This window comes from Pan troglodytes, chromosome 16, assembly GCF_028858775.2.
Source record: "Pan troglodytes isolate AG18354 chromosome 16, NHGRI_mPanTro3-v2.0_pri, whole genome shotgun sequence".
Classification (NCBI taxonomy): Eukaryota; Metazoa; Chordata; class Mammalia; order Primates; family Hominidae; genus Pan; species Pan troglodytes.
The window spans coordinates 34,524,175-34,552,003 of NC_072414.2; the positions used below are offsets into that span (position 1 = coordinate 34,524,175).

Here is a 27,829-nt window from a genome sequence, read left to right on the forward strand (position 1 = left end):
CCTGTGACGTCATCGAGCCGCGCCGTGCGTTCGCCCTGCGATCCCGCTCACTCTTGGCGCCTTCGCGGGAGGTGCGTCCGAGCCATGGCCGCTGCCAACCCGTGGGACCCGGCGTCCGCGCCTAACGGCGCTGGGCTAGTGCTAGGCCACTTCATAGCTTCGGGGATGGTCAATCAGGTACGTGGGGGTGGCGGTGGTGTCATCAAGGGGGTGCCCACGGTGGCAACAATATGGCTGTGAGTTGGTGCTGCTGGCTGTGTGAGTGGTGAGGGTCCTGGTTGGGGTCTGTACTAGAGCCCCTTCCAGGCAACAGCCGCGAACGTTCTGCCGTGGGTGCTTGGAAAGCGGGGATCTGAGTAGATGGTGTTTAGGGTAGACTGTGTTTTGAGTGTCTGTAGGGTAAATTTGTCCCAGTCCAGTTTGTGGGAGATTAGACTGTTACCAGCCTTTTTTTCATCCAGTGATACTGCGTCTAGACTGTAGTGTAAGGGCGGGGATGGGAAATACGGGTCGTTCTGTCCCCTTGCGGAACAAGCATTCCCAACAATGCTCGTTTGTGGGAAGTGTTGAATCGTATTTGGGGCGGGAGGCGCTGGGTAGAGAAGAGCGCCGGAAGCTCTTTTTTGACATTTTTATTTTATTTTATTATTTATTTATTTATTTATATGAGACAGAGTCTCGCTCTAACGCCCAGGCTGGAGTGCAGTGGCGCGGTCTCGGCTCACTGCAACCTCCGCCTTCCTGGTTCAAGCGATTCTCCTGCCTCAGCCTCTGGAGTAGCTGGGACTACAGGCGCCCACCACCACACCCAGCTAATTCTTTTTTGTATGTTTAGTAGAGACGGGGTTTCACCTTGTTAGCCAGGATGGTCCCGATCTCCTGACCTCGTGATCCACCCGCCTCGGCCTCCCAAAGTGCTGGGATTACAGGCGTGAGCCACCGCGCCCGGCCTTGGCATCTTTAAAGGCAAAAAAAAAAAAAAAAAAAGCCTTGGCTAAAAAGATAAGACTTTGGAACGTGAATGGAGGAAGAGATTAATTTTGAGAAGGAGAGAAAAGAGACATTAACCCAAGGAGTCACGGAGTGGCAGTTTTAGTTTGGGCAAGAGGAGCATGTCGGAGGAAGGAGCCAACAGAGGGAGAAATTGAACATGTGAGGAAATAATGGAATGCAGTGACAGGAGGGCATGGGGCAAGTGGGATCAAGGGCATTGAGAAAAATGGGGAAATAAATTTTGATATATAGAGGAAGTTGAGGAATTTCACTAAAAAGAAAACAGAAAAGTTAAACTGATCTGTAAAAATCAGCACATATTAGCCGGCATGGTGGCGTACACCTGTAGTCCCAACTACTCCGCGGACCACATGGGTCCTGGAGGCTCAGATGGGAAGATGGCTTGAGCTTAAGAGATGGAGGTTGCAGTGAGATGCGATCGGGCCACTGCACTTAGCCTGGGCGACAGAGTGAGACCCTGTCTCAGGGAAAAAAAAAAAAAAAAAAAACACTACAAACATGATGGAAGATTTATGGAAAATACATAACTTTTTATGGTCAGAAGAGCCATTAGAGACTCTAATACCTTACAGTATTTTTTAATTTAAGAAACTAAGGCTTAGACCAAGAAACTTGCCCATGGTCACTAGACTGTTAAAGGAGAATTAGATCTTAGTACTCTCCCTTTTGACACATTGTATCCTCTCTCAAGATGAACTGTTATAAGAGGCTGTGATACTGTATTAAAAGATTTTAAGCTTTTGTTGAACACCCATTGTGTGGGTGATGGGGAGATTCAGGTGGTCCTAGTTGACAAACTTTACCAGGAGTGACCACAGCACTCTACAGTGTAATCCTTCCTCCCTTCTCTCCTGTGTTTTCTTCTTTTTTGAGACGGAGTCTCGCTCTGTTGCCCAGGCTGGAGTGCAGTGGCACAGTCTTGGCTCACTGCAAGCGCCACCTCCTGGGTTCATGCCATTCTCCTGCCTCAGCCTCATGAGTAGGTGGGACTACAGGTGCTCACCACCTCGCCCGGCTAATTTTTGTATTTTTAGTAGAAATGGGGTTTCACCATGTTAGCCAGGATGGTCTCGATCTCCTGACCTCGTGATCTGCCTGCCTCTGCCTCCCAAAGTGCTGGGATTACAGGCGTGAGCCACCGCACCCGGCCCTCTCCTGTATTTTCTTTTCTTTTCTTTTTTTTTTTTTTTCTGAGACATAGTCTCCCTCTGTTGCCCAGGCTGGAGTGCAGTGGTGTGATCTTGGCTCACTGTACCCTCTGCCACCTGGGTTCAATCAATTCTCGTGCTCCCGAGTAGCTGGGACTACAGGCACCTGCCATCACACCTGCTAATTTTCATATTTTCAGTAGAGACGGGGTTTCACCATTTTGGCCAGGGTAGTCTCAAACTCCTGACCTCAGGTGATCTGCCTGTCTCGGCCTCCCAAAGTACTGGGAGCTGAACCCGGCCTTTTTCTTCTTATCAGGTTACCTAGTACTCTCACTTGTATTGTCCAGTTCTCCTGTCACAAAATAGTTTGGCAAACTCATAATAGAAAACATTTTTGAGGGCTCACTCCTGTAATCCCAACACTTTGGGAGGCCGAGGCGGGTGGATCACCTGAGGTCAGGAGTTTGAGATCAGCCGGGCCAACATGGTGAAACCCAGTCTCTACTACAAATACAAAAATCAGCCGGGTATAGTGGTAGGTGCCTGTAATCCCAGCTACTCGGGAAGCCGAGACATGAGAATCGCTTGAGCCCTGGAGGTGGAGATTGCAGTGAGCAAAGATCGTGCCACTGCACTCCAGCCTGGGTGACACAGTAAGACCCTGTCTCAAAAAAAAACAACCCCCCAACTTTTGGTACTTGGTATCCCTCTAAAGAGCATTGGTAGGAAATACAAATGCCTAAACCAAAGGAGTAAGGCACTGGTGACAGAATTTCAGGCATTGATGGGTGAACTCTTTTTTGGGGATGGTGGTTGTCTTGGGGGTGTCTACTGTCTCTCAAGTAACATTAATTAGACAGTTACTGGTTTTACCTACAGTTAACATGTCCCACTCCATAGCTCCTTAAGATCCCACTCCATAGCTCCTTAAGACTTCTGACAACCTTACTACACAGCTAGTCCCAATGAGGGAGCTATTTACAGACTTGTAGGTTGGTTTTACTTTAAGCAAACTTTATACATAAAAACTTTTGTCTCTTTTTTTTGTTTTTTTGTTTTTTTCCCTGAGACAGAGTCTCACTCTGTTGCCCAGGCTGGAGTACAGTGGCACAATCTTGGCTCACTGCAACCTCCGCCTCCTTGGTTCAAGCAATTCTCCTGCCTCAGCTTCCTGAGTACCTGAGATTACAGGCGCGCACCACCACGCCCGGCTAATTTTTTTTATTTTTAGTAGAGATGGGGTTTCACCATATTGGTCAGGCTGGTCTCGAACTCCTGACCTCAAATGATCCACCCGCCTCGGCCTCCCAAAGTGCCGGGATTACAGGCATGAGCCACTACACCCAGCCAAAAACCTTTTCTTATTAGAAGGATTTAGCATTGATTCTTTCAAAATGATTTGTCACGTCATCCCTTCAAACAGCCCATCCCTTTAATGCACATCATTTTTTGTGCATTAAAAATTAAGACTATTGAGTTCCTGCTGGCAAGGATTTTTAAAAAATTGAATGATTCCTTAAATTGTGATTTGATACAACTCTTCTAGAAAACATAGCTTGTTTGAAGTTTTGTTTCAATCTGTTAGAGAGTGATTTGGTGAAAGAAAGGTAGGGCTGTCTGTAGGATAATGGGGTATTGCTTTAGTTTATTCCCCTAGGGACTGCTTTAGTGGCCTTACATTCTAGATATTTTTCCAGCAAGTGTGAGTGAGTCATGGAGTCTTGACCAAAGCTTGATCATTGCTTATTGGCAATTAATAAGATCACGGTCTGGATCTACCAAAAAACCCACAGAATCTACTAATTCTATTTTCTTAACTTGTGTCCTACTCTCCTCTACACCTCTTCTCCCATTTGAGAGCCCCTGCTCTTAAATTCTCTGCTATACTACCTCCCTTTTAATGTCCCTCAGCTAGAATTCAGTATGAAAAGGAAGGGATAGGAAAAAGAAGAAAGAGTGCCCACAAATTACAAGTTTATACATACATATATGGTATATAATGTTACCAGGATTTTTTTTTTTTTTTTTTTTTTTGAGATGGAGTTTCGCTCTTACTGCCCAGGGTGGAGTGCAATGGCACGATCTCAGCTCACCACAACCTCCGCCTCCCGGGTTCAAGCAATGCTCCTGCCTCAGCCTCCCAAGTAGCTGAGATTACAGGCACATACCACCACGCCCGGCTAATTTTTGTATTTTTAGTAGAGACGGGGTTTCACCATGTTGGTCAGGCTGGTCTCGAACTCCTGACCTCGTGATCCACCTGCCTCGGCCTCCCAAAGTGCTGGGATTACAGGCCAGGATTTTTATATTAAGTATAAAGGTTCTGGATTTGAGCTTCTTCTTGTGCCTAGCCACGGAATAAACAGAAATACCCTGAATAGACTCCTTTTTCTCAGGATCCTTTCATTTTCAGGGTTCTTTTGCCCTTTGGGGCATGTAATAGCAATATATAGTAACAATAGCTAAAGGAAAAGACTTTTCTGTATTCCCCAATCCCTGATACTTTTTTCTTTTTTTTTTTTTTAAATGTGTTAAACTAAGTCTCAATCCTCAAATAGTTGTACTTCCTATTTATTATGGAAAATAAGCTTCCACCTCCCTAAGTGCAGGGATTACAGGTGAGAGCCACTGCACCTGACCCTCTTTCTTTCTTCTCTCTTTTTTTGTTATCTGCTTCTTAAACATTCTTATTTTTCCTCTGGTTTCTCTTGCATGTTCTTAGCTAAGCACCATTACTCTATTGTTGAACCCGACGGTTTACTAGTTTGCCAGATATACAACTAAGATTAGTGTGTAAGCATGGAGAGAGGGAGATATACCAGTGAACAGGTTGGTTACAATGTGATAAATTGTAGAAAATATTTTACTTTCATTTACCTCCTGAGAGAAACAAAAAAAAAAGGGTCAGCTGATATGATGGAAGGGCAGTGGATTAGATGTGTTCTCACTTCCATCCTGGCACACACTGGCAGTGTGAAGTTGGAGTAATACTTTCCTGTTCCTCAATTTTGCCATCAGTAAAATATCTTGTGTTATCTACTTCAGTGAATGGCATAACTCTGTCCACTCACCTGAAGCAAAATCCTTAGAGTATTAACTGGATTTTATCCCTTACTATATCAACTAAAATTTGTCAATTCCATCTTTGCAGGAACTCCCATCTTTTCTTCCTTTCCTTTTTAACTGTTACTGACCTAGTCCACATTCTCATCCTTACCTGGAATACTATAGCAGCCACCTGTTTAAATATCCAACATCTCCAGTCTATTTCTCCACTAGTGTTTTTTCTTTATGTTAGCTAGTTACCAGGGTTTTCCTTCTTTTTTTTTTATTGTGGTAAAATACATATAACATAAAATTTACTATTTTAACTGTCTTAAAATGTACAATTCAGTGGCATTTACTATACTCAATATTGTGCAACTATTTTCAAAAACATCTTTATCACTCCAGATGTAAACTCTGTACTATTCCCTATTCCCTCCTCCCTCTTCATTAGTGTTTTTATTTTGTTTGTTTTGTAGGTGTATTTTTTTTTTTTTTTTTTAAGAGAGAGTCTCTCTGTGTTGTTCAGGCTGGAGTGCAGTAGTGCGCTCACAGCTTACTGCAGCCTCAGCCTCCTGGGCTCAAGTGATTCTCCCATCTCAGCCTCCCTAGTAGCTGGGATTACAGGCATATGTCATCATGCCTGGCTAATTTTTGTATTTTTAGTAGACACAGGGTTTCACCATGTTGGCCAGGCTGGTCTCCAACTTCTGATCTCAGGCGATCTACCCACCTCGGCCTCCCAAAGTGCTGGGATTACAGGTGTGAGCCACCACACCCAGCCAGTTTTATTTTTCATACTGCCCCAGTTAAATATCCCCACCTTCCCTGCCGCCGCTGAGACAGGGTCTCACTCTGTTGCCCAGGCTGGAGTTGCAGTAGCATGATCACAGCTCACTACAGCCTCAATCTCCCAGGCTCAAGGGATCTTCCCACCCCAGCCTCCCAAGTAGCTGGGACTATAGGCACATGTCACCATGCCTGGCTAATTTTTTTTTTTTTTTGAGACAGAGTCTCTCTCTGTCATCAGGCTGGAGTGCAATGGCGTGATCTCTGCTCACTGCAACCTCCGCCTCCTGGGTTCAAGTGATTCTCCTGCCACAGCCTCCCGAGTAGCTGGGACTACAGGCACGCCACCACACCCAGCTAATTTTTGTATTTTTAGTAGAGATGGGGTTTCACCATGTTGGCCAGGATGGTCTCGATCTCCTGACCTCATGATCTGCCCACCTCGGCCTCCCAAAGTGCTGGGATTACAGCCGTGAGCCACCGCGCCCGGCTGCCTGGCTAATTTTTTTAATTTTTTGTAGAGACAGGGTCTCCCTGTGTTGTGCAGGCTGGTCTCAAACTCCTGGGCTCAAGCAGTTCTCCTGCTTTAGCCTTCCAGAGTGCTGGGATTACAGGTGTGAGCCATCATGCCAGCCTGTATTTCGAAATAAGTATTATGTATGATTATATTACTTCTTCACCAGAAAATGTTCAGTTGCTCCCATTTTCTGCAGTATGATTGTTGAGCATAGCACTCAGGATCATCTATGATTATGTTGGAGACTATGTTTTCAGCTACATCTTACCCCTCTTTTCACATATATGCTAACACTGGTGGTTATTGAGCATTTGTAATGTTTTTGATCTTTCTATCTAGAATACCTTTTTCTTACCATCCATTATGAGTCTCATGAGGGTAGAGAGCTTGTTTCACTCATATTTGAATATTTCGTTGCCTAACTCAGTAAGTGTTCATAAAATTGATTATTTTTGGACAGTAAACTTTTACTATGAAGAGCCAGAGAGTAAATATGTAAGGCTTTGTGGGCCATATGGTTGCAGCTACACAACTAGGTGGTTGTATAAAAGCAGCCAGAGATAGAGTGTAAATGGATGAGAGAAGTCGTGTTCCAATAAAACTTTATTTCTGGACCATGAAATTTGAATTTCAAATCATTTTCTTTTCTTTTTTAAGATGGAGTTTCGCTCTGTCACCCAGGCTGGAGTGCAGTGGCGCAATCTCGGCTCACTGCAGCCTCTGTCTCCCAGGTTCAAGCAATTCTCCTGCCTCAGCCTCCCGAACTAGCTGACTAGCTGGGATTACAGGCGCCTGCCACCACGCCTGGCTAATTTTTTTTTTTTTTTTTTTTTGAATAGAGACAGAGTTTCACCATGTTGGCCAGGCTGGTCTCAAACTCCTGACCTCAGGTAATCCACTTGCCATGGCCTCCCAAAATGTTGGGATTACAGGTGTGAGCCACTGCGCCCAGGCTTTTTTTTTTTTTTGAGACAGGGTCTCACTCTGTCGCCCAGACTAGAGTGCAGTGGCAATCTCAGTTCACCACAACCTTGTCTCCTAAGCTCAAGCAATTCTCCTGCCTCAGCCTCCCGAGTAGCTGGGATTACAGGTATGCACCACTCCTGCCTGGCTAATTTTTGTATTTTTAGTAGAGATGGGGTTTCACCATGTTGTCCAGGCTGGTCTTGAACTCCTGACCTCAAATGATCTACCCACCTCAGCCTCCAAAGTTCAGGATTACGGGCATGAGCCACTGTGCCCAGCCTGTTATAAAATATTGTCTTTGATTTTCTTTTTCCCAAAAATTTGAAAATATAAAAACCATGCCTGGTTCACAGGCTGTACAAAAACAGGTAATGGGCTGCATTTATTTCATGGACTATAGTTTTCCAGTCCCTGGCCTATCTGATCTCTAAAGTTCTTTGGCCTGGACGCGGTGGCTCACGCCTGTAATCTGGGCACTCTGGGAGGCTGAGGCGGGTGGATCACCTGAGGTCAGCAGTTCTAGACCAGCCAGGCCAAAATGGTGAAACCCCAACTGTACTAAAAATTCAAAAAAAAAAAAAAAAAATTAGCTGGGCATGGTGGCAGTAATCCCAAAAACTCCCAGCTACTTGGGAAGCTGTAATCCCAGCTATTTGGGAAGCTAAGGCAGGAGAATCAGTTGAATGCAAGAGGCAGAGGTTGCAGTGAGCAGAGATGTTGCCATTGTGCTCCAGCCTGGGTGACGAGAGCGAAACTCAGTCGGTGGCTCACGCCTGTAATCGCAGCATTTTGGGAGGCCTAGGTGGGCAGATCATGAGGTCAGGAGATCGAGACCATCCTGGCTAACACAGTGAAATCCCGTCTGTACTAAAAAATACAAAAAAATTAGCCGGGCATGGTGATGGGCGCCTGTAGTCCCAGCTACTCAGGAGGCTGAGGCAGGAGAATGGCATGAACCCAGGAGGCAGAGCTTGCAGTGAGCCGAGATTGCGCCACTGCACTCCAACCTGTGCGACAGAGTGAGACTCCATCTAAAAATATATATATTATATATAATATATATTTTATATATAATATATATTTTATATATAATATATATTATATATAATATATATTATATATAATATATATTTTATATATATTATATATTATATATAATATATATTTTATATATAATATATTTTATATATAATATAATATATAATATATTTTATATATAATATAATATATATTATATATTTTATATATATTTTATATAATATATTTTATATATAATATAATATATATTATATATTTTATATATATTTTATATAATATAATATATATTATATATTTTATATATATTTTATATATTATATATACATTATATATAATATATTATATATTATGTATATTACATATATATTATATATACATTATATATTATATATTATATATACATTATATATTATATATTATATATACATTATATTATATATATTATATAATATATACATTATATATTATATATATTATATATATGAAGTTCTTTGCTGTGCTAGCATTCTAGAAAGCAAGATGATAGAGAAAATTATGGATGAAGTCTAGGAATGCACAAGATAATACTCAATTCTGAGATAATGTGCATGGACTCATGGAATGAAAGGATGAAAAAGAAGGGGTAACCTTTTTAAAAGAATAATTATGCCTGGATACAAATAATCCTTTAACTAAAAGATAAGAATGTGAACATACACAGTATGAATGACTTGTAGCCAACTGAGGTCATTTAACGAATCAGATAAATAATTCCATGAAGGCGAAAAGTATTTGATTTCAACCCCGGAAGCTCTGAGAGACTGGGCCTGAGTCATTTGGAAAGGTAGAGGTGATTCTCCAACAAATTTAGCCTTTGAATCCTTTGATAAACTATCAGTAATACAAATCTATTTTGTATGGTACCTTAGGAAATAATACAAAGGGAGTGTGTTGCTTGTTTCTCTTATTTTTTTTTTAAATATTTGAGCAAGTGATTTGTGATGGTGAAGGTTCTAAAACAGGAATTACACATTGCTACTATTTTACTTTGTACTTCATGTTCAAAGGCAGTGTTGAACATAATATTTTCTCATATTTTAGACTATGGGCATGCTATTCCAATGTACCTAGAAACTTTTTGTGACATTCTGCTACTTTCCTTGTTCATTTACCAATAGGAGATGTTAAACATGTCTAAGAAAACAGTTTCTTGTTTTGTGAACTTCACCAGACTACAGCAGATCACAAATATTCAAGCTGAAATCTACCAGGTAAATCATGTTGTTTCCACTTTCTTTTTTTTTTTTTTTTTTTTGAGACGAAGTCTTGCTCTGTCACGCAGGCTGGAGGCTGGAGTGCAGTGGCACAATCTCGGCTCACTGCAAACTCCGCCTCCCAGGTTCAAGCCATTCTTCTGCCTCAGCCTCATGAGTAGGTGGGACTACAGGTGCCCGCCACCATGCCCGGCTAATTTTTTGTATTTTTAGTAGAGATGGGGTTTCACCATGTTAGCCAGGATGGTCTCGATCTCCTGACCCCATGATCTGCCCGCCTTGGCCTCCCAAAGTGCTGGGATTACAGGTGTGAGCCACTGCGCCCGGCCTGAACTTTTCACTTTCTACTCCTAGTATAGGAAAACAAAAACAAAAGTTGGCCAGATGTAGTGGCTCACACCTATAATCCTCGCACTTTGGGAGGCCAAGGTGGGAGGACTGCTTGAGCCCAGGAGTTTGAGACCAGTGTGGGCAACACAGGGAGATCCCGTCTCTACAAAAAATTTTAAAAGTAACCAGACATGGTGGCACACACCTGTAGTCCCAGCTACTTGGGAGGCTGAGCTGGGAGGATCACTTGAGCCTAGGAAATCGGGGCTGCAGTGAGCCATGTTTGGGCCATTGCACTCCAGCCTGGGTGACAGACGGAGACCCTGTCTCAAAAACAAAAAAACTTTATTGGTTCAAACAGCAATTCCTTTGAACTTAGAACAGTGTCTAGCACATAACTAGCTAGCTACATGTTTACTTACTAATAGTAGTTACGGTAATAGTAGTAAGAGTAGCAGCAGCAGGGCAAGAACAGCAAAATGAAAAACTTCAGTAAATCCCCTGGACTCTTTTTTTTTTTTTTTTTTTGAGACAGAGTCTTACTCTGTCACCCATACTGGAGTGCAGTGGCACAATCTCGGCTCACTACATCCTGACCTCAGGTGATCCACCTGCCTCAGCCTCCCAAAGTGCTGGGATTACAGGAGTGAGCCACCGCACCTGGCCATGGACACTTTGTGATTGAGCTAAATGTTACTTTTGTTCCTCATGTAGAAAAACCTGGAAATTGAACTCCTGAAACTAGAAAAAGATACAGCAGATGTTGTTCATCCTTTCTTTTTGGGTAAGTGGTTTGGTTAAGTGGATAATCACTGGAATTTCAACTTTTTCTTGGATTACTGTAAATAAGCACCAGTCAGTCAAATTATGATACACCATCGTTTTTCCAGGTGTTGTCCCAAAGCTAATGAAATCTTCTATTTCTATGCTGAAATAGAAGTTCTGTTGGCTTGAGTAGTACAAATAGCATAAAAAGTCACCAAATTGGCTCTTCAAAGTCAGGAGAACTTGAAAGACAAAGTCTGAGGAACTTTTCAGATTAAAAGAGACTAAAGGGACATGACAACTAAAGCACTGTATGATCATGGATCGATTTTTTATTTTAATGAGATGAGGTCTTCCTATGTTGCCTAGGGTAGTCCTGAATGGCTCAAGCAGTCCTCCCAAATCACCCTCCCAAGTAGCTGGGATCACAGGTACATACCACCATGGCTGGCAATGTTTTGAATATTTGATGAGAAAATGTTCTTGTGGCCAGGCGTGGAGAGTCACGCCTGTAAACCCAGCACTTTGGGAGGCCAAGGTGGGTGGATTGCTTGAGCCCGGGAGTTCAAGACCAGCCAACATGGTGAAACCCTATCTCTACAAAAAAAATACAAAAACTAGCCAGGCATTGTAGCATGTACCTGTAGTGCCAGTTACATGAAAGGCTGAGGCAGAAGGATTGTTTGAGCCTGGGAGGTCGAGGCTGCAATGAGTTGTGATCGTAGCACTCCACTCCAGCCTGTGTGACAGAGTGAGACCCTGTCTCAAAAATTAAAATTCTTTTTGCTGTAAAGGACATTATTGGGATACTTAGTGATGTTTAAATATGGACTGTATTAAATATTGGTAGTATTGTATTAATGTTATTTTTTGAATTTGATAATGTGCTGTAGTTATATAGGAGAATGTTCCTGTTCTTGGGAAATACATGCTAACGTTTTACAGGTAAAAAATATCATGCTGTCTGCAGCTTACTCTAAAGTGGATCAGCAAAAATTAGAGAGAGAGAGAGAGAGAGAGGAGAGAGAGAAAGAAGATAAAAAGAAAATGTAGCCAAATGTTAATAATCGGTGAATGTAAGTAAAATGTATGTGTGAGTTCACCAAGCTTTTTTTGAAACTTTTCTGCAAATCTGAATTTTTCCAAAGAAGAATTTTAAAGAAAGGTCAATTGGCAGCCATTAACTGAATGGGGAAAATAATGAGATAATCAGAAATAGCTTGTAGGATGACTTTTTTTTTTTTTTAAGAGTGTCACTCTGTAACCCGGGCTGAAGTACAGGTCGCTGTAACTTCAACACGTGGTTTCAACTGATTCTCTCAAGTAGCTAGGACTACTGGCATGTGCCACCATGCCCAGCTAATTTTTGTTTTTTCAATTTTTTTGTAGAGATGAGGTCTTGCTATGTTGCCCAGGCTGGTCTCGAACTCATGGCCTCAATTCTCCCGGTTCAGTCTCCCAAAACACTGCGATTACAGGTATGAGCTAGAGCACCAGCTAAGGTGACTCTTTTTCGATGGTCTTTTATAGACTATTAGAGTCAGGGATAGGAAAAAAGACTTTGTGTTAAGAATATAGCTCTGGCTATAAGAACTGAATAAGAGGTAGAGATGAGAAACACAGAGAAAGAATTTAGCACTAGATTTGGTTATCACTAGGAAAAGAGATAATAGAAATATATTAGATATACAAAAACCGACTAAGAGAAAGTTGTTGAAAATGAAATTGGTATTGGTATTAAAGACAGCAAAAAGGAGACAGGAGGGTAATGATAGGATGAATTTTTGACATTGGTAGTGTCAAACCAAGGCAAAGAAGAAATTATTCTGTTATTTGTCCTATTGCTAACTATAATTACTGTTTTTAATTTGTATAGCTCAGAAGTGTCATACTCTGCAAAGCATGAATAATCATTTGGAAGCAGTGCTGAAAGAGAAGAGATCCCTTAGGCAAAGACTGTTGAAACCCATGTGCCAGGAAAACTTACCTATTGAAGCTGTTTATCACAGGTTAGACTGAAAAGTAGAAATTAACAGTTACACCTGTTTTCTGAGTTTACTTTTTGTTTTGCAGTTACTTTGTAGCAGAATTCATAAAACAATTAGTGATTGTATTTGTTAACATTATTAATGGTGATATATTAAATCAGAAAGAAAATCTTTGCTTTTAAACCATTATACCTATGGCAAAAAGGAAGAACTTGGCCATCGTGTTTTGGGAATTATAAATTATGAGTTTAATGAAAGAAATTAGATCCATAACATGTAACAATAAAAACTGTTTGTATGTGAAGTAAATTCATTGTTGTAAAGTAAATTCATTGTTGAGTTAATGTTGCCTATATGTAAAAATTCTATTGGCGGGGTTTAACTGGGGCAGATGAAAACACTATCAACTAAGGGAGGAAAAAACCTGGATTCTGTTCTCATCTCTACTGTTTATATGCCTCAAAGCCTTGAGCAAATGATTTACATTTTTGCCTTAGTTTCCCAATAAATAGAATAGAGATGAGTTCTATTGCCCTCTTCCTCACAGAGTATTACAAGTATCAAATTGAAGATGTAGATTATGACTAATGATAAATACTAGCCTGGGCAACATGGCAAAACCCTGTTTCTACAAAAAAAAAAAATATAAAAATTAGCAACACATGATGGAACACACCTGTATTCCTGAGCTGAGAGGGTGACCTGAGCCCAGGAGGTCAAGTCTGCAGTGAGCTGTGATTGCACTAGCCTGGGTGACAGAGTGAGACCCTGTCTCAAATAAATACGAAGCAAGCATCTGGGGATCTCATTGCTAACTTTCTCCGCCAGTGCCTCACTAGCTTAAGCAAATCAGTATCTTAAGTGTCAGAGTTTTTATTTTGTAGGAAAATAATAGATATACAAAAACTTATTCTTCCAAAAAAACAAAACAAGGCTGGGCACAGTGGCTCATGCCTGTAATCCCAACACTTTGGGAGGCCGAGGTGGCTGATCACTTGAGGCCAGGAGTTCAAGACCAGCCTGGCCAACATGGTGAAACCCCATCTCTACCAAAACATACGAAATATGCTGGGCATGGTGGCACATGCCTGTAATACCAGCTACTGGTGAGGCTGAGGCAGGAAAATCACTTGAACCCAGGAGGCAGAGGTTGCAATGACCTGAGATTGTGCCACTGCACTCCAGCCTGGGCAACAGGGTGAGACTCTGTCTCAAAACAGAAAACAAAACCCCTTTCTTGTGGCTATATTCAGTATCTGTTTAGTACATTATCATTACCCTTAATGTATATATTGTACTACATCTAAGAACTAGGCAATGATTTGAAAGCATTTTTGCAAGTGCAGAGATTCAAAGTAGCTTTCTATGTAGGCTATTTCAATGAAGTACATTTATCCTTATTGTCTTCATTCTTCACAGAGAATGAGTAAGTTGAAATGGAATGAGGCCAGGCGTCATGGCTCACGCCTGTAATCCCAGTAATTTGGGAGGCCAAGATGGGTGGATCACTTGAGGCCAGCAGGGAGTTTGAGACCAGCTTGGCCAACATGACAAAACCCTGTGTCTACTAAAAATACAAAAATTAACTGAATGTAGTGGTGCACGCCTGTGATCTCAGCTACTCAGGAGGCTGAGGCACAAGAATCACTTGAACCCAGGAGGCAGAGATTACAGTGAGCCGAGATTGTGCCACTGCACTCCAGCCTGGGCAACAGAGTCAGACTCTGTCTCAAAAAAAAAAAAAAAAAAAAAGAAAGAAAGAAATGGGGCTGGGCAAGGTGGCTCACGCCTGTAATCCCAGCACTTTGGGAGGCCGAGGCTGGTGGATCACAAGGTCAGGAGATCGAGACCATCCTGGCCAACATAATGAACCCCTTCTGCTAAAAATACAAAAATTAGCCAGGCGTGGTGGTGGGCGCCTGTAATCCCAGCTACTCGGGAGGCTGAGGCAAGAGAATTGCTTGAACCCAGGAGGCAGAGGTTGCAGTGAGCCGAGATTGCACCACTGTGCTCCAGCCTGGTGACATAGCAAGACTCCATCTCAAAAAAAAAAAAAAAAAAAAAAAAAAAAGAAAATGGAATGGGGTTTTTTTTTATCTAGGGAGAAAATGATTAACATTGAGGTTTCTCTAACATTAAGTTGGATTCCAGATAGGATTACTGTTGTCTCTTTCCATTTTTTTATTTGGATGACAAGTTGCTTAAAGTAAAAGAGAAGGACCTTTTTTTAATCACTAATATTTCTATGAATGCAGGAAGGTTGTTATTGGCTCTCTAGGTTGATTGTAATTCTTATCTCAAATTAAAAGTCCTGATTAAAGGAAAAGAAAAGGAACGTAAAACAATTAAACTTAAAAAAATGGTTGACTTTTTTCTTTCTCTTTCAGATATATGGTACATTTGCTGGAGTTGGCTGTGACTTTCATTGAGAGATTAGAAACCCACCTTGAAACAATTAGAAATATTCCTCATTTAGCTGCAAATCTAAAGAAAATGGTGAGTATTAATATAGCAATCTTTAGTTATTTTTTACTAGAAACTTAGAGTTGTGCTCTCCCAGTTTAGCTTTTTAATAGCTAATATTACGAGCTAGTTAATTTTTAAATCAAGTATTTTCTTGGCCTGGCATGGTAGTTCACACCTGTAATCCCTGCACTTTGGGAGGCCACAACGGGTGGATCACTTGAGGTCAGGAGTTGGAGACCAGCCTGGCCAACATGGTGAAACTCCATCTCTACTGAAAATACAAAAATTAGCCGGGCATGGTGGTGCGTGCCTGTAATTCCAGCTACCCGGGAGGCTGAGGCAGGAGAATTGCTTGAACCTGGGAGGCAGAAGTTGCAGTGAGCTGAGATCGTGCCAGTGCACTCCATCCTGGGCGACAGCAAGACTCCATCTCCCATTAAAAAAAAAAAAAAAAGAAGAAGAAGTGTTTATTTATTTAGACCTTGGATTTAACATTTTCTTTTTTATATAATTTTTATTTAGAAGCCATTTTAAATTATTTTATTCCAACATTTAATAAACATGTGTTGGCTTCATTGTGCCGTGGCTATGCTACATGTATTGTGAAAGATAGATATGACCAATCCCTGCCTTCAAATTCTCAACGTTTGGTGAGACAGCTGTAAAATATACATTTTCTACTTATAGGATTATATTTGCATAATAAATGCAGCAAAGAATTACAAAGAGATGCCATCTATTGAGCATAGAAAAGGGAGGAATTACTTCCAGTTTAGGAGGATTCTGAGTAGGATAGGGATAGGAAGACTTCAATAAAGTTTTTGTTTTGTTTTTTAAATAGAGACGAGTTCTCACTATGTTACCTAGGCTGGTTTCGAACTCCTAAGCTCAAGTGAGGCACCCGCCTCAGCCTCTTAAAGTGCTGAGATCACAGGCATGAGCCACCATGTCCAGCTTTTCAGTAAAGATTTATTTAGGTGTTAGCAGTAAGCTGAATCTTTATTTATTTATTTATTTTCTGATATGGAGTTTCACTCTTGTTGCCCAGGCTGGAGTGCAATGGCACAATCTCGGCTCAGTGCAACCTCCACCTCTTGGGTTCAAGCGATTCTCCTGCCTCAGCCTCCCAAGTAGCTGGGATTACAGGCGCCCACCACCACGCCTGGCTAATAGTTTGTATTTTTAGTAGAGACGGGGTTTTGCCATGTTGGCCAGGCTGGTCTCCAACTCCTGACCTCAGGTGATCCACCTGCCTCAGCCTCCCAAAGTGTTGGGATTAAAGGCCTGAGCCACCGCACTTGCCAAAGTAAGCTGAATCTTAAGGAATAAGTGAAATTCGGACATGCATCAGAAAGAATAGTTTGGCCAAAAGGAGCAATGTGAGGAAAGACATAAAAGTCAAAGAACCCAGAGAGTATGGGGGAAAAGTGATACTCCACTTTGGCTGATGCATAAAGGTATTGAGGAGATTAGCTCAGGGTTAGTTTATGCAGTGCCTTAAAAACCAGACTAATAACCTTAGACTTTACTGTCTGAGTATTGGGGAGCCATTGAATGTGTGTGTGTGTGTGTGTGTGTGTGTGTGTGTTTTCTTTTTTTAGTGAAGGGTGCAGAGGAGTGACTTGATTAGAACTGCCTTAATCATGGAGAAAATATTGGATAGAGCAGACTGAGCCTTGCTACTCTTGAGTATGGGCAGAGAGTATCAACATCACTTGGAAGCTTGTTATAAATACAAAACTACAGACATCATGCACCCTAGAACTTCAGAATCAGAATCTACGTTTTAACAAGTTCCTCAGGTGATTCCTGTGCACATTAAAGTTTGATCAGCTCTGGATTAGAAGACTAGGCAGAGAAACCAAAGGCAGAAAAACCTGGAGACTAATTACCATCATTCAGATAAAAGATTTAAAGCATAGGAATACAGAAGATAATTTTTTTAGATTTTGGAGGTCACATTTTTAGAACTTGGCTATGAATTGGACAAGGGACACATCAACAATAATGAAGTTTCTAGTCTGGGTGACTTGAAGGTGAGTAGTATCAAGTGTGGGTTAAAGAAGTTAGTAAGTGGGCTGGGCGCAATGGCTCACGCCTGTAATCCCAGCACTTTGGGAGGCTGAGGTGGGTGGATCATGAGGTGAGGAGATCACGACCATCCTGGCTAACATGGTGAAACCCCGTCTCTACTAAAAATACAAAAAATTAGCTGGGCGTGGTGGCACGTGCCTGTAGTCCCACCTACCTGGGAGGATGAGGCAGAAGAATCGCTTGAACCCAGGAGACGGAGGTTGCAGTGAGCTGAGATTGCGCCACTGCACTCCAGTCTGGCAACAGAGTGAGACACCATCTCAAAAAAAAAAAAAAAAAGAGGTTAGTAAGTTTATTTTTTGACACATCTTGCACATGTAGTAAATGGTCAATCATTTTTGAAGTGTAGTTAGACTGAGTTTGAGATATTGAAGGTACATCCAGATAGAGATTACCAGTAGTCTTACATGTGGGCCTGAATTTTAGGAAGGAAGTTAGGTTTAGCAATATAAATTGAGGGTCATCTGCATTGAGTGATTATTGAAGACAAAAGAGGTGAGCTCACAAAGAGTAGGTTTGTACTGTAAGAAGTGGGAAAGCACAGTTTTAAGGAGCTTTTGAAGTAAGGGGCTGGAAAAAGATCATGTGTTAACCTTTGGTATCAGTTACTGATGATATAATGAATTAATAAGAGACATAATTTCTCCTGTTTCCCTTTTCAAATGTTACAGAACCAGGCTTTAGCAAAGATGGATATATTGGTGACTGAGACAGAAGAACTGGCAGAGAATATACTCAAGTGGCGTAAACAACAAAACGAAGTTTCGTCTTGTATCCCCAAAATATTAGCTGAAGAAAGTTATCTTTATAAACATGATATTATAATGCCTCCTTTACCTTTTACTTCTAAAGTTCATGTCCAAACTATTAATGCCAAGTAGTCATCAACTTTATTTTTGCTTAATTATGTGTAGTCATATGAAGTCTATTTCTAGTTGACTGTAACATGGGTATTAACAGTCTTTGCTGCTGGTAATACTGAAAGAACCTGCTTTATATTGGAGTATCAAGATCTCAGGTTCATTAAGACCAAACTGACTTTTCCTTTGTTTTTCATATATTTTTATTCTACCTTTCAGTAAAACTAGAGAAGCTAAAAAATGGCCATGACAATTTATTAATATAAGTGAATTAACCATTTCTCAGGTGGGAAATTCTCTTTTTAAAAAAATGTGTGTTTATGGTCTGGTGTGGTGGCTCACACCTGTAATCCTAACACTTGGGGAGGCTGAGGCGGACAGATCACTTAAACCCAGGAGTTCAAGACCAGCCTGGGTAACATGGTGAAATCCCATATCTACAAAATAAACAAAAAATTAGCCGACCATGGTGGTGCATGCCTGTAGTCCCAGCTATTCGGGAGGCTGAGGTAAGAGGATCACCTAAGCCTGTGAGGTCATGGTTGCAATGAGTCATGATCACGCCACTGCGCTACAGCCTGGGCGACACAGTAAGACCCTGTCTCAAAAAAAAGAAGTGTGTTTCTGGCCAGGCACGGTGGCTCACGCCTGTAATCCCAGCACTTTGGGAGGCCTAGGTGGACAGATCATGAGGTCAGGAGTTCGAGACCAGCCTGGCCAACATGGCGAAACACCTGTCTCTACTAAAAATACAAAAATTAGGCCGGGCGCAGTGGCTCACACCTGTAATTCCAACACTTTGGGAGGCCAACCCAGATGGGTGGATCACCTGAGGTCAGGAGTTTGAGACCAGCCTGGACAACATGGTGAAACCCCATCTCTGGTAGAAATATAAAAAATTAACCAGGCATGGTGGTGGACGCCTGTAATCCCAGCTACTTGGGAGGCTGAGGCAGAATAATCGCTTGAACCCAGGAGGCAGAGGTTGCAGTGAGCCAAGATCGTGCCACTGCACTCCAACCTGGGTGACGGAGCAAGACTCCATCTCCAAAAAAATAAAAAATATAGAAATTAGCCAGGCATGGTAGCATGTGCCTGTAATCCCAGCTACTCAGGAGGTTGAGGCAGGAGAATCGCTTGAACCCAGGAGGCAGAGGTTGCAGTGAGCCCAGATCGTGCCACCGCACTCTAGCCTGGGCAACAGAGCAAGATTCTGTCTTCAAAAAAAAAAAAAAAAGGTGTTTCTGAATTAGAAGGGTCTTCTTGAATCTGAAAATGTCTATGATGATTATTCCTGTGGGAATATCACTAAGTATGCAGAAAAGAGTAACACAGCCAGCCTGACTTATCCTTTGAAAGGCCTGATTATAAGGTTTGTCCTCAGCTGTTGCATCTGGGAACTTAGATATCAGAAGGTATCTTAGTCTATTCTGCTGTCATAACAGAATTACACAAACTAAGTATTTTATAATGAACAGAAGTTTATTTGGTTGACAGGTGTGGAGGCTAGGCAGTCCAAGAACATGGCGCCAGCATCTAGTGAGGGTCTTGCCATGGCAGAAGGCACCACATGGCAAGTGAGCATGAGAAAGATATATGGGTCTAAACTTAGCCTTTTATCATGAGCCCACTCTCGAGATAGCAGCACTAATTCATTAATGAGGGCAAAGCCCTCCTTACCTAATTACTTTTTAAAGGTCTCATAACACTTTTACAATGTCAATTAAATTTCCAACACTTGAACTTTGGGGGACATATTTAAACCTTAACAGGAGGGCTCCACTCACTGAAAAGAGTCGTTCATGGTAGCTAACCTGTGGTTTGTGCTGAAAACCTGCTTTCTTCCTGGGAGTCTAGAATTTTGGTACATGGTAGGTAGAAGGTACCTACGTGACCAGCCCCCAGTAAAAACCCTGGGCACTGTATCTCTAACAAGCTTCCCTGGTAAACAACATTTCTCACATGTTGTCACAATTCAGTTGCTGGTGGAATGAAACAACACATATGTGTGACTCCACTGTTAGAGGACTCTGGAAGCTTATACCTGGTTTTCCCCAGACTTTGCCTCTGTACCTTTTCTCTTTGCTGTTTTGCTTCATATGCTTTTGCTGTAATAAATCATAGCTGTGTGATGATATGCTGAGTCTTGTGAATTCTCCTACCAAATCATGGAACCTGGAGGTAGTCTTGGAGACCCTGGCACACAAAGCAGTTCCTAAGTGTTTACTGGTAGCTGTAGGAATAGGCAAAGAAGAAACAGCAAAGAAAAAGGCACATTGTGGTATAACTTTGGAGGTTTACCTTGCAAAATGCTCAGCTATTTTACCTATCAGAGGTTATTGTGCATATAATAGAGAGTGATATACTAACAACTGCCTCAGGATATACTCTTTTTAATCAGTATTGTAACTAACCTTGGCTTATTTTACTTTTAGACTTGGGGTTCTGTTTTGCTTTAAAACATGTACATCAGTTTTGTTTTTTTCTTTTCTTTCTTTTTTTTTTTTTTTTTAAGACAGGATCTCACTCTGTCACCCAGGTTGCTGAGAGTGTGGTGTGGCCCGATCTTGACCTCACTGCAGCCTTGACCTCTCAGGCTCAAGTGATCCTCCCACCTCAGCCTCCCAAGTAGCTGGGACTATAGGCACGCGCCACCACGCCTGGCTAATCTTTGTATTTTCTGTAGAGACAGAGTTTTGCCATGTTGTTGAGGCTGGTCTCGAACTCCTGGGTTCAAACGACCCTCCCGCCTCAGCCTCCCAAAGTGCTGGGAGTACAGGTGTTAGCCACTGTGCCTGGCCTCATTGCACTCCTTAACACAAGAAGCCTTCAACAATGATAAGTAAACTAGTTGTTTATAAGGAAGCAGGATCATTACCAAAATAAATCCTGCTAAAACAACAGGAATCATGTTTTAAAGCCTAGTTTGCTAATTTTTGCTAGTAGGATAAGAGTGATCGTAATATCTCGAACATTACATAGACACTTAAAACCTTTAGTTGTATTTCATCAAAAATCTGTTCATACCCCACGTTGGTTTCAAAACATACTATGCTTTTTCTTCGTGTTATTTCCTATATTCATTTTTGTGTGTATGTCACAAATATTGATATGCCTGGTTGTTTATTTTTGTTTTCTATTACGCCTTTTTCAAAATATAAAAATAAACTTGTAATTTCTAACTAAAATTTTTTAGTCCTAGTCTGAATTTAAAGTGATAGAAAGGACTGATGCACTGTTTAACTTATACAGTATAGGCATATAGGCTCTCAGAATCAAAAGAGCTTGAGGTAAGTTAAGCCTGAGGTCTACTTCAAAGAGAAAAGCTAATTTAATACTCTTCCAGAGTCAATCGGTGCTGATTAATTTTTCTTTAATTATTCAACTTTTAGATGTGTGGATACTAAAAAAAAATTAGCTCTGCATGCCTTTTGTTGTTGTTGTTGTTGTTGTTGTTTTTTAGATGGTCTTGCTCTCACCCAGGCTGGAGTGCAGTGGCACAATCATAGCCTACTGCACTCTGAACCTCCTGGGCTCAATGGATCCTTCCACCTCAGCCTCCCAAGTAGCTGGGACTACAACTGTGCCCTACCACACCCAGCTAACTTTTAAATTTTTTTGTTGAGATGAGGTCTCGTCGTGTTGCCCAGGCTGGTCTTGAACTCCTGGGTTCAAGCAATCTTGGCCACCCAAAGTGCTGGGATTATAGGTGTTAGCCCCTTGCACCTAGCCTGAATGTCTGTGTTTCCTACTTACACTAGAAGAGGTGTGTGAGATTTGCAAATTTATTGCCAGCATAACAGTGATGCCAGTTTGTGAAGACTATTCTGGAGGAATTGAGATGCTGCCTGGTTTTCCTAGCATTTTTCTTATTTTCTTTCTTTCTCTATGTGACTCTACCAGTCTGACCCCTGATTTATCCTCTGAAACCCTCAATGAAGTCAGGAACAGTCTGAGGAATAGCAGAACCTAAAAGATTTCTTGACATGCAAAATCTATAATAGAGTTGAGATTTTAATAAGACTGTAATTAGTGTATTGTGGGATTTCTTCACATATCTGTAAAACACATGAATTTACATAAAAGATTTATCTCACAATTTGGGGAATCCACTAATTGAGTTTACTAAAAAAATTATGCATTAGACCCTTGAACAATATAAGCTTGAAGTGCATATGCAATTTTTTTTTTTTTTTTTGAGACAGGGTCTCACTGTCACCAGGCTGGAGTGCAGTAGTGTCATCTCAGCTCACTGCAACCTCCGCCTCCTGGGTTTGAGCAATTCTCCTGCCTCGGCCTCCCAAGTAGCTGGGATTACAGGTGCACACCACCATGCCCGGCTAATTTTTGTATTTTTAGTAGAGACAGGGTTTCACCATGTTGGCCAGGATGGTCTCGATCTTTTGACCTCATGATCCACCCACCTCGGCCTCCCAAAATGCTGGGATTACAGGAGTAAGCCACTGTGCCCAGCCACAATTTTTTTTTTCAATAAATATATTGGAAATTTGGAGCTTTGTGACAGCTTGAAAAATTCACAGGTCAGGCACAGTGGCTCACGCCTGTAATCCAGCACTTTGGGAGGCGGAGGCGGGTGGATCACCTGAGGCTGGGAGTTCAAGACCAGCCTGAGCAACATGGAGAAACCCCGTCTCTACTAAAATTACAAAATTAACCAGGAATGGTGGCACATGCCTGTAATCCCAGCTGCTTGGGAGGCTGAGGCAGGAGAATTGTTTGAACACGGGAGGCGGAGGTTGCAGTGAGCTGAGACGGTGCCATTGCACTCTAGCCTGGGCAACAAAAGCAAAACTCTGTCTCAAAAAAAAAAAAAAAAGAAAAAGAAAAATTCACAGATGAACTGTGTGGCCTACAGATATCTTGAATGCAAAAAATATATATAGATACAAGTCTATCATTTACTACCACAAAACACACAAATCAATTAAAAGTTAAATTTTATGAAAACATACAGACTGTACGTGTTAGCAAATTTAAAATGCAGTATTAAATCATAACTCCATAGCCGCCACTGTCCGGCCACAGCCCCACACTCTTCACTGTCGCTCGTCATCTCGCACAGGGTGGCTCCAGTTACGGTGTTTGGCGCCAGAATTAAACCACCACCATGTCGAGCAAAAAGGCAAAGACGAAGACCACCAAGAAATGCCCTCAGTGCACAATATCCAATGTGTTTGCCATGTTTGACCAGTCACAGATTCAGGAGTTCAAAGAGGCCTTCAACATGATTGATTAGAACAGAGATGGTTTCATCAACAAGGAAGATTTGCATGATATGCTTGCTTCTCTAGGGAAGAATCCCACTGATGCATACCTTGATGCCACGATGAATGAGGCACCAGGGCCCATTAATTTCACTATGTTTGGTGAGAAGTTAAATGGCACAGATCTGAAGATGTCATCAGAAATGCTTCTGCTTGCTTTGATGAAGAAGCAACAGGCACCATTCAGGAAGATTACCTGAGAGAGCTGATGACAACCATGGGGGATCAGTTTACAGATGAGGAAGTGGATGAGCTGCACAGAGAAGCACCTATTGACAAAAAGGGAAATTTCAATTACATCGAGTTCACAAGCATCCTGAAACATGGAGTAAAAGACAAAGATGACTGAAAAGAACTTTAGCTAAAACCTTCCAATTACATTGTCTTACTCTGTTTTATTTCTCACACACTTCCCCCACCCTCATAGAACCTGTTGCATGCAACTTAGTTTCACAGCTTTGCCTTTTTTTTAAAATGTATTTATTCCAGAACTGTCTGCCACTTAGCACTTGTATAATCAGACTGGAAATGGGGATGATGCCATAAATTGTATTGAAAAAGAGATCGCCAATAAAAATCAACAAATGTGAAAGCCCCCCCAAAACATAACTCTATAAACTAGTACGTACTGTACTACTGTAATTTTGTAACTGCCTCCTGTTTTAGTGAGTCAAGTATTGCCAGCATCTGCTTAAAACTCTGTGATGCTAATCATCATAGCAGTTCCTCTCTTCAGTAAACTGTGTATCACAATAAAAGTGATCTCTTGAGGTTCTTGGGTGTTTTTCACCGTATTCAGTGCAATATCATAAGCCTTGAATAACATCAGGGGACCAGTACCAAGTGCCACTAGTGATGCTGGAAGTGCTCCCAAGAAGCAGAGAAAAGTCATGACATTACAAGAAAAAGCTGAATTGCTTGATATGTACTATAGATCTGCAGCTGTGGTTGCCTCCATTTCATGATAAATGAATCCATTGTAAGGACCATTGTAAAATTTAAAAAAATTGTGCAGCCATGACCACAACTACACCAGGACGCACAAAAACCTTGAGCTTTTTGTGAAATACCTTTTTATAGTTTATTTTTATTTTTTAATTTCTGTAGAGATGAGGTCTCACCATTTTGCCCAGGCTGGTCTCAAACTACTAGGCTCAAGCAATACTCCTACCTTGGCCTCCCAAAGTGCTGGGATTACAGGCGTGAGCCACCGTGCCCAGCCCTGAAATGTCTTTTTATCTCATATTGAAAATGCAGCTTTTGGCAAGGTGCAGTGACTCATGCCTGTAATCCCAGCACTTTGGGAAGCCGAGGTGGGCAGATCACCTGAGGTCAGGAGTTTGAGACCAGCCTGGCCAACATGGTGAAACCCCATCTCTACTGAAAATACAAAAATTAACCAGGCATGGTGGTGCACACCTGTAATCCCAGCTACTCGGGAGGCTGAGGCAGAAGAATCGCTTGAACCCAGGAGGCAGAGGTTGCAGTGAGCTGAGATCGTGCCACTGCACCCCAGCCTGGGCAACAGAGCAAGACTCTGTCTCAAACAACAACAACAACAACAAAACAACCAAAAACACACAACAACAAACAGAAAATGAAGCTTTTATGTGGGTACAGGATTGCTATAAGAAAAACATACCTGGCCAGCGTGGTGGCTCACGCCTCTAATCCCAACACTTTGGGAAGCAGAGGTGGTCAGATTGCCTGAAGTCAGGAGTTCAAGACCAGTCTGGCCAACATGGTGAAACCCCGTCTCTACTAAAAATACAAAAAAATTAGCTGGGTGTGGTGGCACACGCCTGTAATCCCAGCTACTCGGGAGGCTGAGGCAGGGGAATTGCTTGAACCAGAGAGTTGAAGGTTGCAGTAAGCCAAGATCGCGCCACTGCACTCCAGCCTGGGCGACAGAGTGAGATTCCATCTCAAAAAAAAAAAAAAAAAAAAAAAAAAGAAAAGAAAAAAAAGAAAAAAAGGAAAACATACCTATCTATATACCTATATACTCTTAATATGATTTGAGAACAAGCAAAGTCATTATATGACAACTTGAAGCAAAAGGAAGGTGAACGATCCAAACAATTTTATGCCAGTAAGGGATGATTTGATACATTTGGAAAGGTTTGGTTTAAAATATGTCAAGATAACAAGAGAAGCAGCTTCTGCTGACCAAGAGGGAGCAAATGAGTTCCTAGACACCATTAAGGAAATCATTGAGAAGAAAGGGTATCTGCCTGAACAGTTTTTCGGTGCATATGCAAGTTCCCTATTCTGGAAAAATAAATGCCACAAAGGACATTTATTAGTAAGGAAGAGAAGCAAGCACCAGGATTTAAGGCAGGAAGGGATACGCTAATATTTTGTGCAAATGCAGTTGGGTTTATGATCAGCACTGCCCTTATCTATATGGCTGCTAACCCTCAAGCCTTGAAGGGAGAAGATAAACACCAGCCACCTGTCTTTTGGTTGTACAAGAAGACCTGGACAATAACCCTTTATCTGAATTGGTTCCATCTATGCTTTGTCCCTGATGTCAGGAAGTACCTTGCCAGTAAGGGATTGCCTTCTATTTTTTAATTTTATTTTTTTTAGACAGGGTTTTGCTCTGTCGCCCAGGCTGAAGTACAGTGGCGCGATCCGGGCTCACTGCAGCCTCCGCCTCCCGGGTTCAAGTAATTCTCCTGCCTCAGCCTCCCGGGTAGCTGGAATTACAGGCGCACACCAACAGGCCCGGCTAATTTTCGTTATTTTGAGTACAGACGGGGTTTCACCAGGTTGGTCAGGCTGAACTCGAACCCCTGACCTCAGGTGATCTCGCCTCAGCCTCCCAAAGTGCTGGAATTACAGACGTGAGCCACTGCACCCGGCCTGCCTCGAAAATTTAACCACAGAATTGACAGTTCAAGCGAACGCAGAGAATAAAAGTATTTAGCAAATTACTTTGCAAACTTTCGGACCAAAAGTTGATTTACTTGACTTTACATAGCACGGACACCGAGTGGAAGAACAAAAACTATTTCTGGGTAAGCGAGGCCAGGAACAACAGACTTAGCACTGCGTCCTCGCGGCCCACTCGGCTCAGGATTGGCTGAAGCTGGGCCGGCACTGCTGGGCCCGGTGCGGCACGCGCATGGGTGGGGGCGTCCCAAGAGGCTGTAGGGCGGAGCGAGGCGGGGCGAGCCCGGGCGTCCTCCCGCCCACCGACTAGCCAAGGCTCGGCGGGCACCACCCGGCTCGGGATGCAGCGCGTGCTTGGGCGGGGGCGACCCGGGAGTCTTCGGGTGGAACGAGGCGGGGCGAGCCCTGGCATCCTCCCGCCCACCAGGCTAAACACTGGCCGAGCGTCCACAGAAACCCGCCTGCTCTGCCTGCGGCGCGTGTTTGGGCGGGGGCGAGTCGGGAGGCTTTAAGGAGGATTGAGGGGAGGCGGGGCCGGGAGTTCTCCCGCCCACCGGGCTCAGGATTGGCCGAAGCTAGGCAGGCACCGCCCCGCTCGAGCGGCTGCTCGCGTCCGCGCGGCGGCGTCCCCAGAGGCGCGTGGGGCGGGCGGGGCTGGGTTTGGGCTGTGTCTGGGCTTAGGGCGGGGGCCTGGGATGCTGCCGCTGAGCTGACCCGCTGGACTTGGGTTGTGGCAGACGGATGGCGAACGTGCAGGTCGCCGTGCGGGTCCGGCCGCTCAGCAAGAGGTGAGTCTTGGCGGGAGAGGGCGCCTGAGGCTTCACAGGAGCTGAAAAGAGCGGGAGGTCCGCGTCTCCCGCTGCAGAGATTCTGGCGCGCAGAAATCGGTGACAAAGTGACCCGGGGGGGGGGGGTCGGGGTCCGGAACCCACGGAGGCCTGGCGGGACGGGACCTCAGTCGAGCTTTCGCGTTGTGTCCTGGGTATAGCGGTTCCCGGACGGCCGCGGGAGGGCTGCCCTGGGTGAGCGTCGCTGGCGTCCTGCCAGCAGGAGTTTCGAGGGACCGCGGCTCGAGGCTTGCTGCATCGGGTTGGGCCTTTGAGAAAGGCTGGGAGAGGGATGAGCATTCTCCTCTCTCTTTCTGGGGGCTTGGGAGTACCCATGAGGACTGAGGCTGAATGGTGTGTGTTCCTGGGTGCGCGTGGGTTTCTCTGCGAAGATGTGGAGAAAGCAGGTGAGGGCGTGAGGGGGAAATTGAGGCCCACACAGGTCGCGGTTTCTTTCTATGCTCGACAGCTGATTTAATCCAGAACGGAACTGTTAAGTAGGGGAAGTTGTTCCAACCTCTTCTTTCTCTCAGAGCCCTCAGT

At 42.9% G+C, this 27,829-nt stretch overlaps 2 protein-coding genes and 1 pseudogene across 22 annotated transcripts in view; all 3 read left to right on the forward strand.

Moving 5' to 3' along the window:
* Positions 1 to 34: 34 nt before the first annotated feature.
* On the forward strand, positions 35 to 20,411 carry HAUS2 (HAUS augmin like complex subunit 2). 11 transcript variants are annotated; one of them, XM_063794829.1, is made up of 7 exons: positions 50 to 177; positions 9,678 to 9,770; positions 10,818 to 10,887; positions 12,258 to 12,346; positions 12,745 to 12,877; positions 15,244 to 15,352; positions 18,088 to 20,411. In XM_063794829.1, exons 5-7 carry the CDS (start codon positions 12,771 to 12,773, stop codon positions 18,295 to 18,297), a joined length of 426 nt encoding a protein of 141 aa, XP_063650899.1. In that variant the 5' UTR covers positions 50 to 177; positions 9,678 to 9,770; positions 10,818 to 10,887; positions 12,258 to 12,346; positions 12,745 to 12,770; the 3' UTR covers positions 18,298 to 20,411. The 11 variants fall into 11 exon arrangements, 9 of the variants coding, with proteins under 9 accessions (XP_001154836.1, XP_063650899.1, XP_063650902.1 ...); XR_010151649.1 differs by having other exon boundaries at positions 59 to 177; XR_010151650.1 differs by lacking the exon at positions 18,088 to 20,411 and adding an exon at positions 16,924 to 17,358 and having other exon boundaries at positions 59 to 177.
* On the forward strand, positions 17,274 to 24,049 carry LOC741102 (myosin regulatory light chain 12B-like; annotated as a pseudogene).
* A 2,970-nt stretch (positions 24,050 to 27,019) lies between these two features.
* Positions 27,020 to 27,829, forward strand: part of STARD9 (StAR related lipid transfer domain containing 9) — a 144,967-nt gene continuing 144,157 nt past the window's right edge. For 7 of the 11 annotated variants that reach the window (XR_010151627.1, XR_010151628.1, XR_010151629.1 and 4 more), the window contains exon 1: positions 27,037 to 27,247. Coding sequence is in view for 4 of the 11 variants with exons in the window: in XM_063794785.1 (XP_063650855.1) it covers positions 27,201 to 27,247 (47 nt within the window). In the remaining 7 variants the exon portion in view is untranslated. Of the gene's footprint in view, positions 27,248 to 27,829 lie in introns of all 11 variants that reach the window. The other 4 variants (XM_063794788.1, XM_063794787.1, XM_009428911.5 and 1 more) reach the window with 4 other exon arrangements.

Excerpts from the sequence above, each read along its gene's own strand:
- HAUS2 (XM_001154778.4), top strand. The coding sequence starts at position 85 with ATGGCCGCTGCCAACCCGTGGGACCCGGCGTCCGCGCCTAACGGCGCT. Across the intron at positions 178-9,677 it reads CTTCGGGGATGGTCAATCAG|GAGATGTTAAACATGTCTAA; the intron begins GTACGTGGGGGT and ends ATTTACCAATAG. Across the intron at positions 12,878-15,243 it reads ATTGAAGCTGTTTATCACAG|ATATATGGTACATTTGCTGG; the intron begins GTTAGACTGAAA and ends TTTCTCTTTCAG.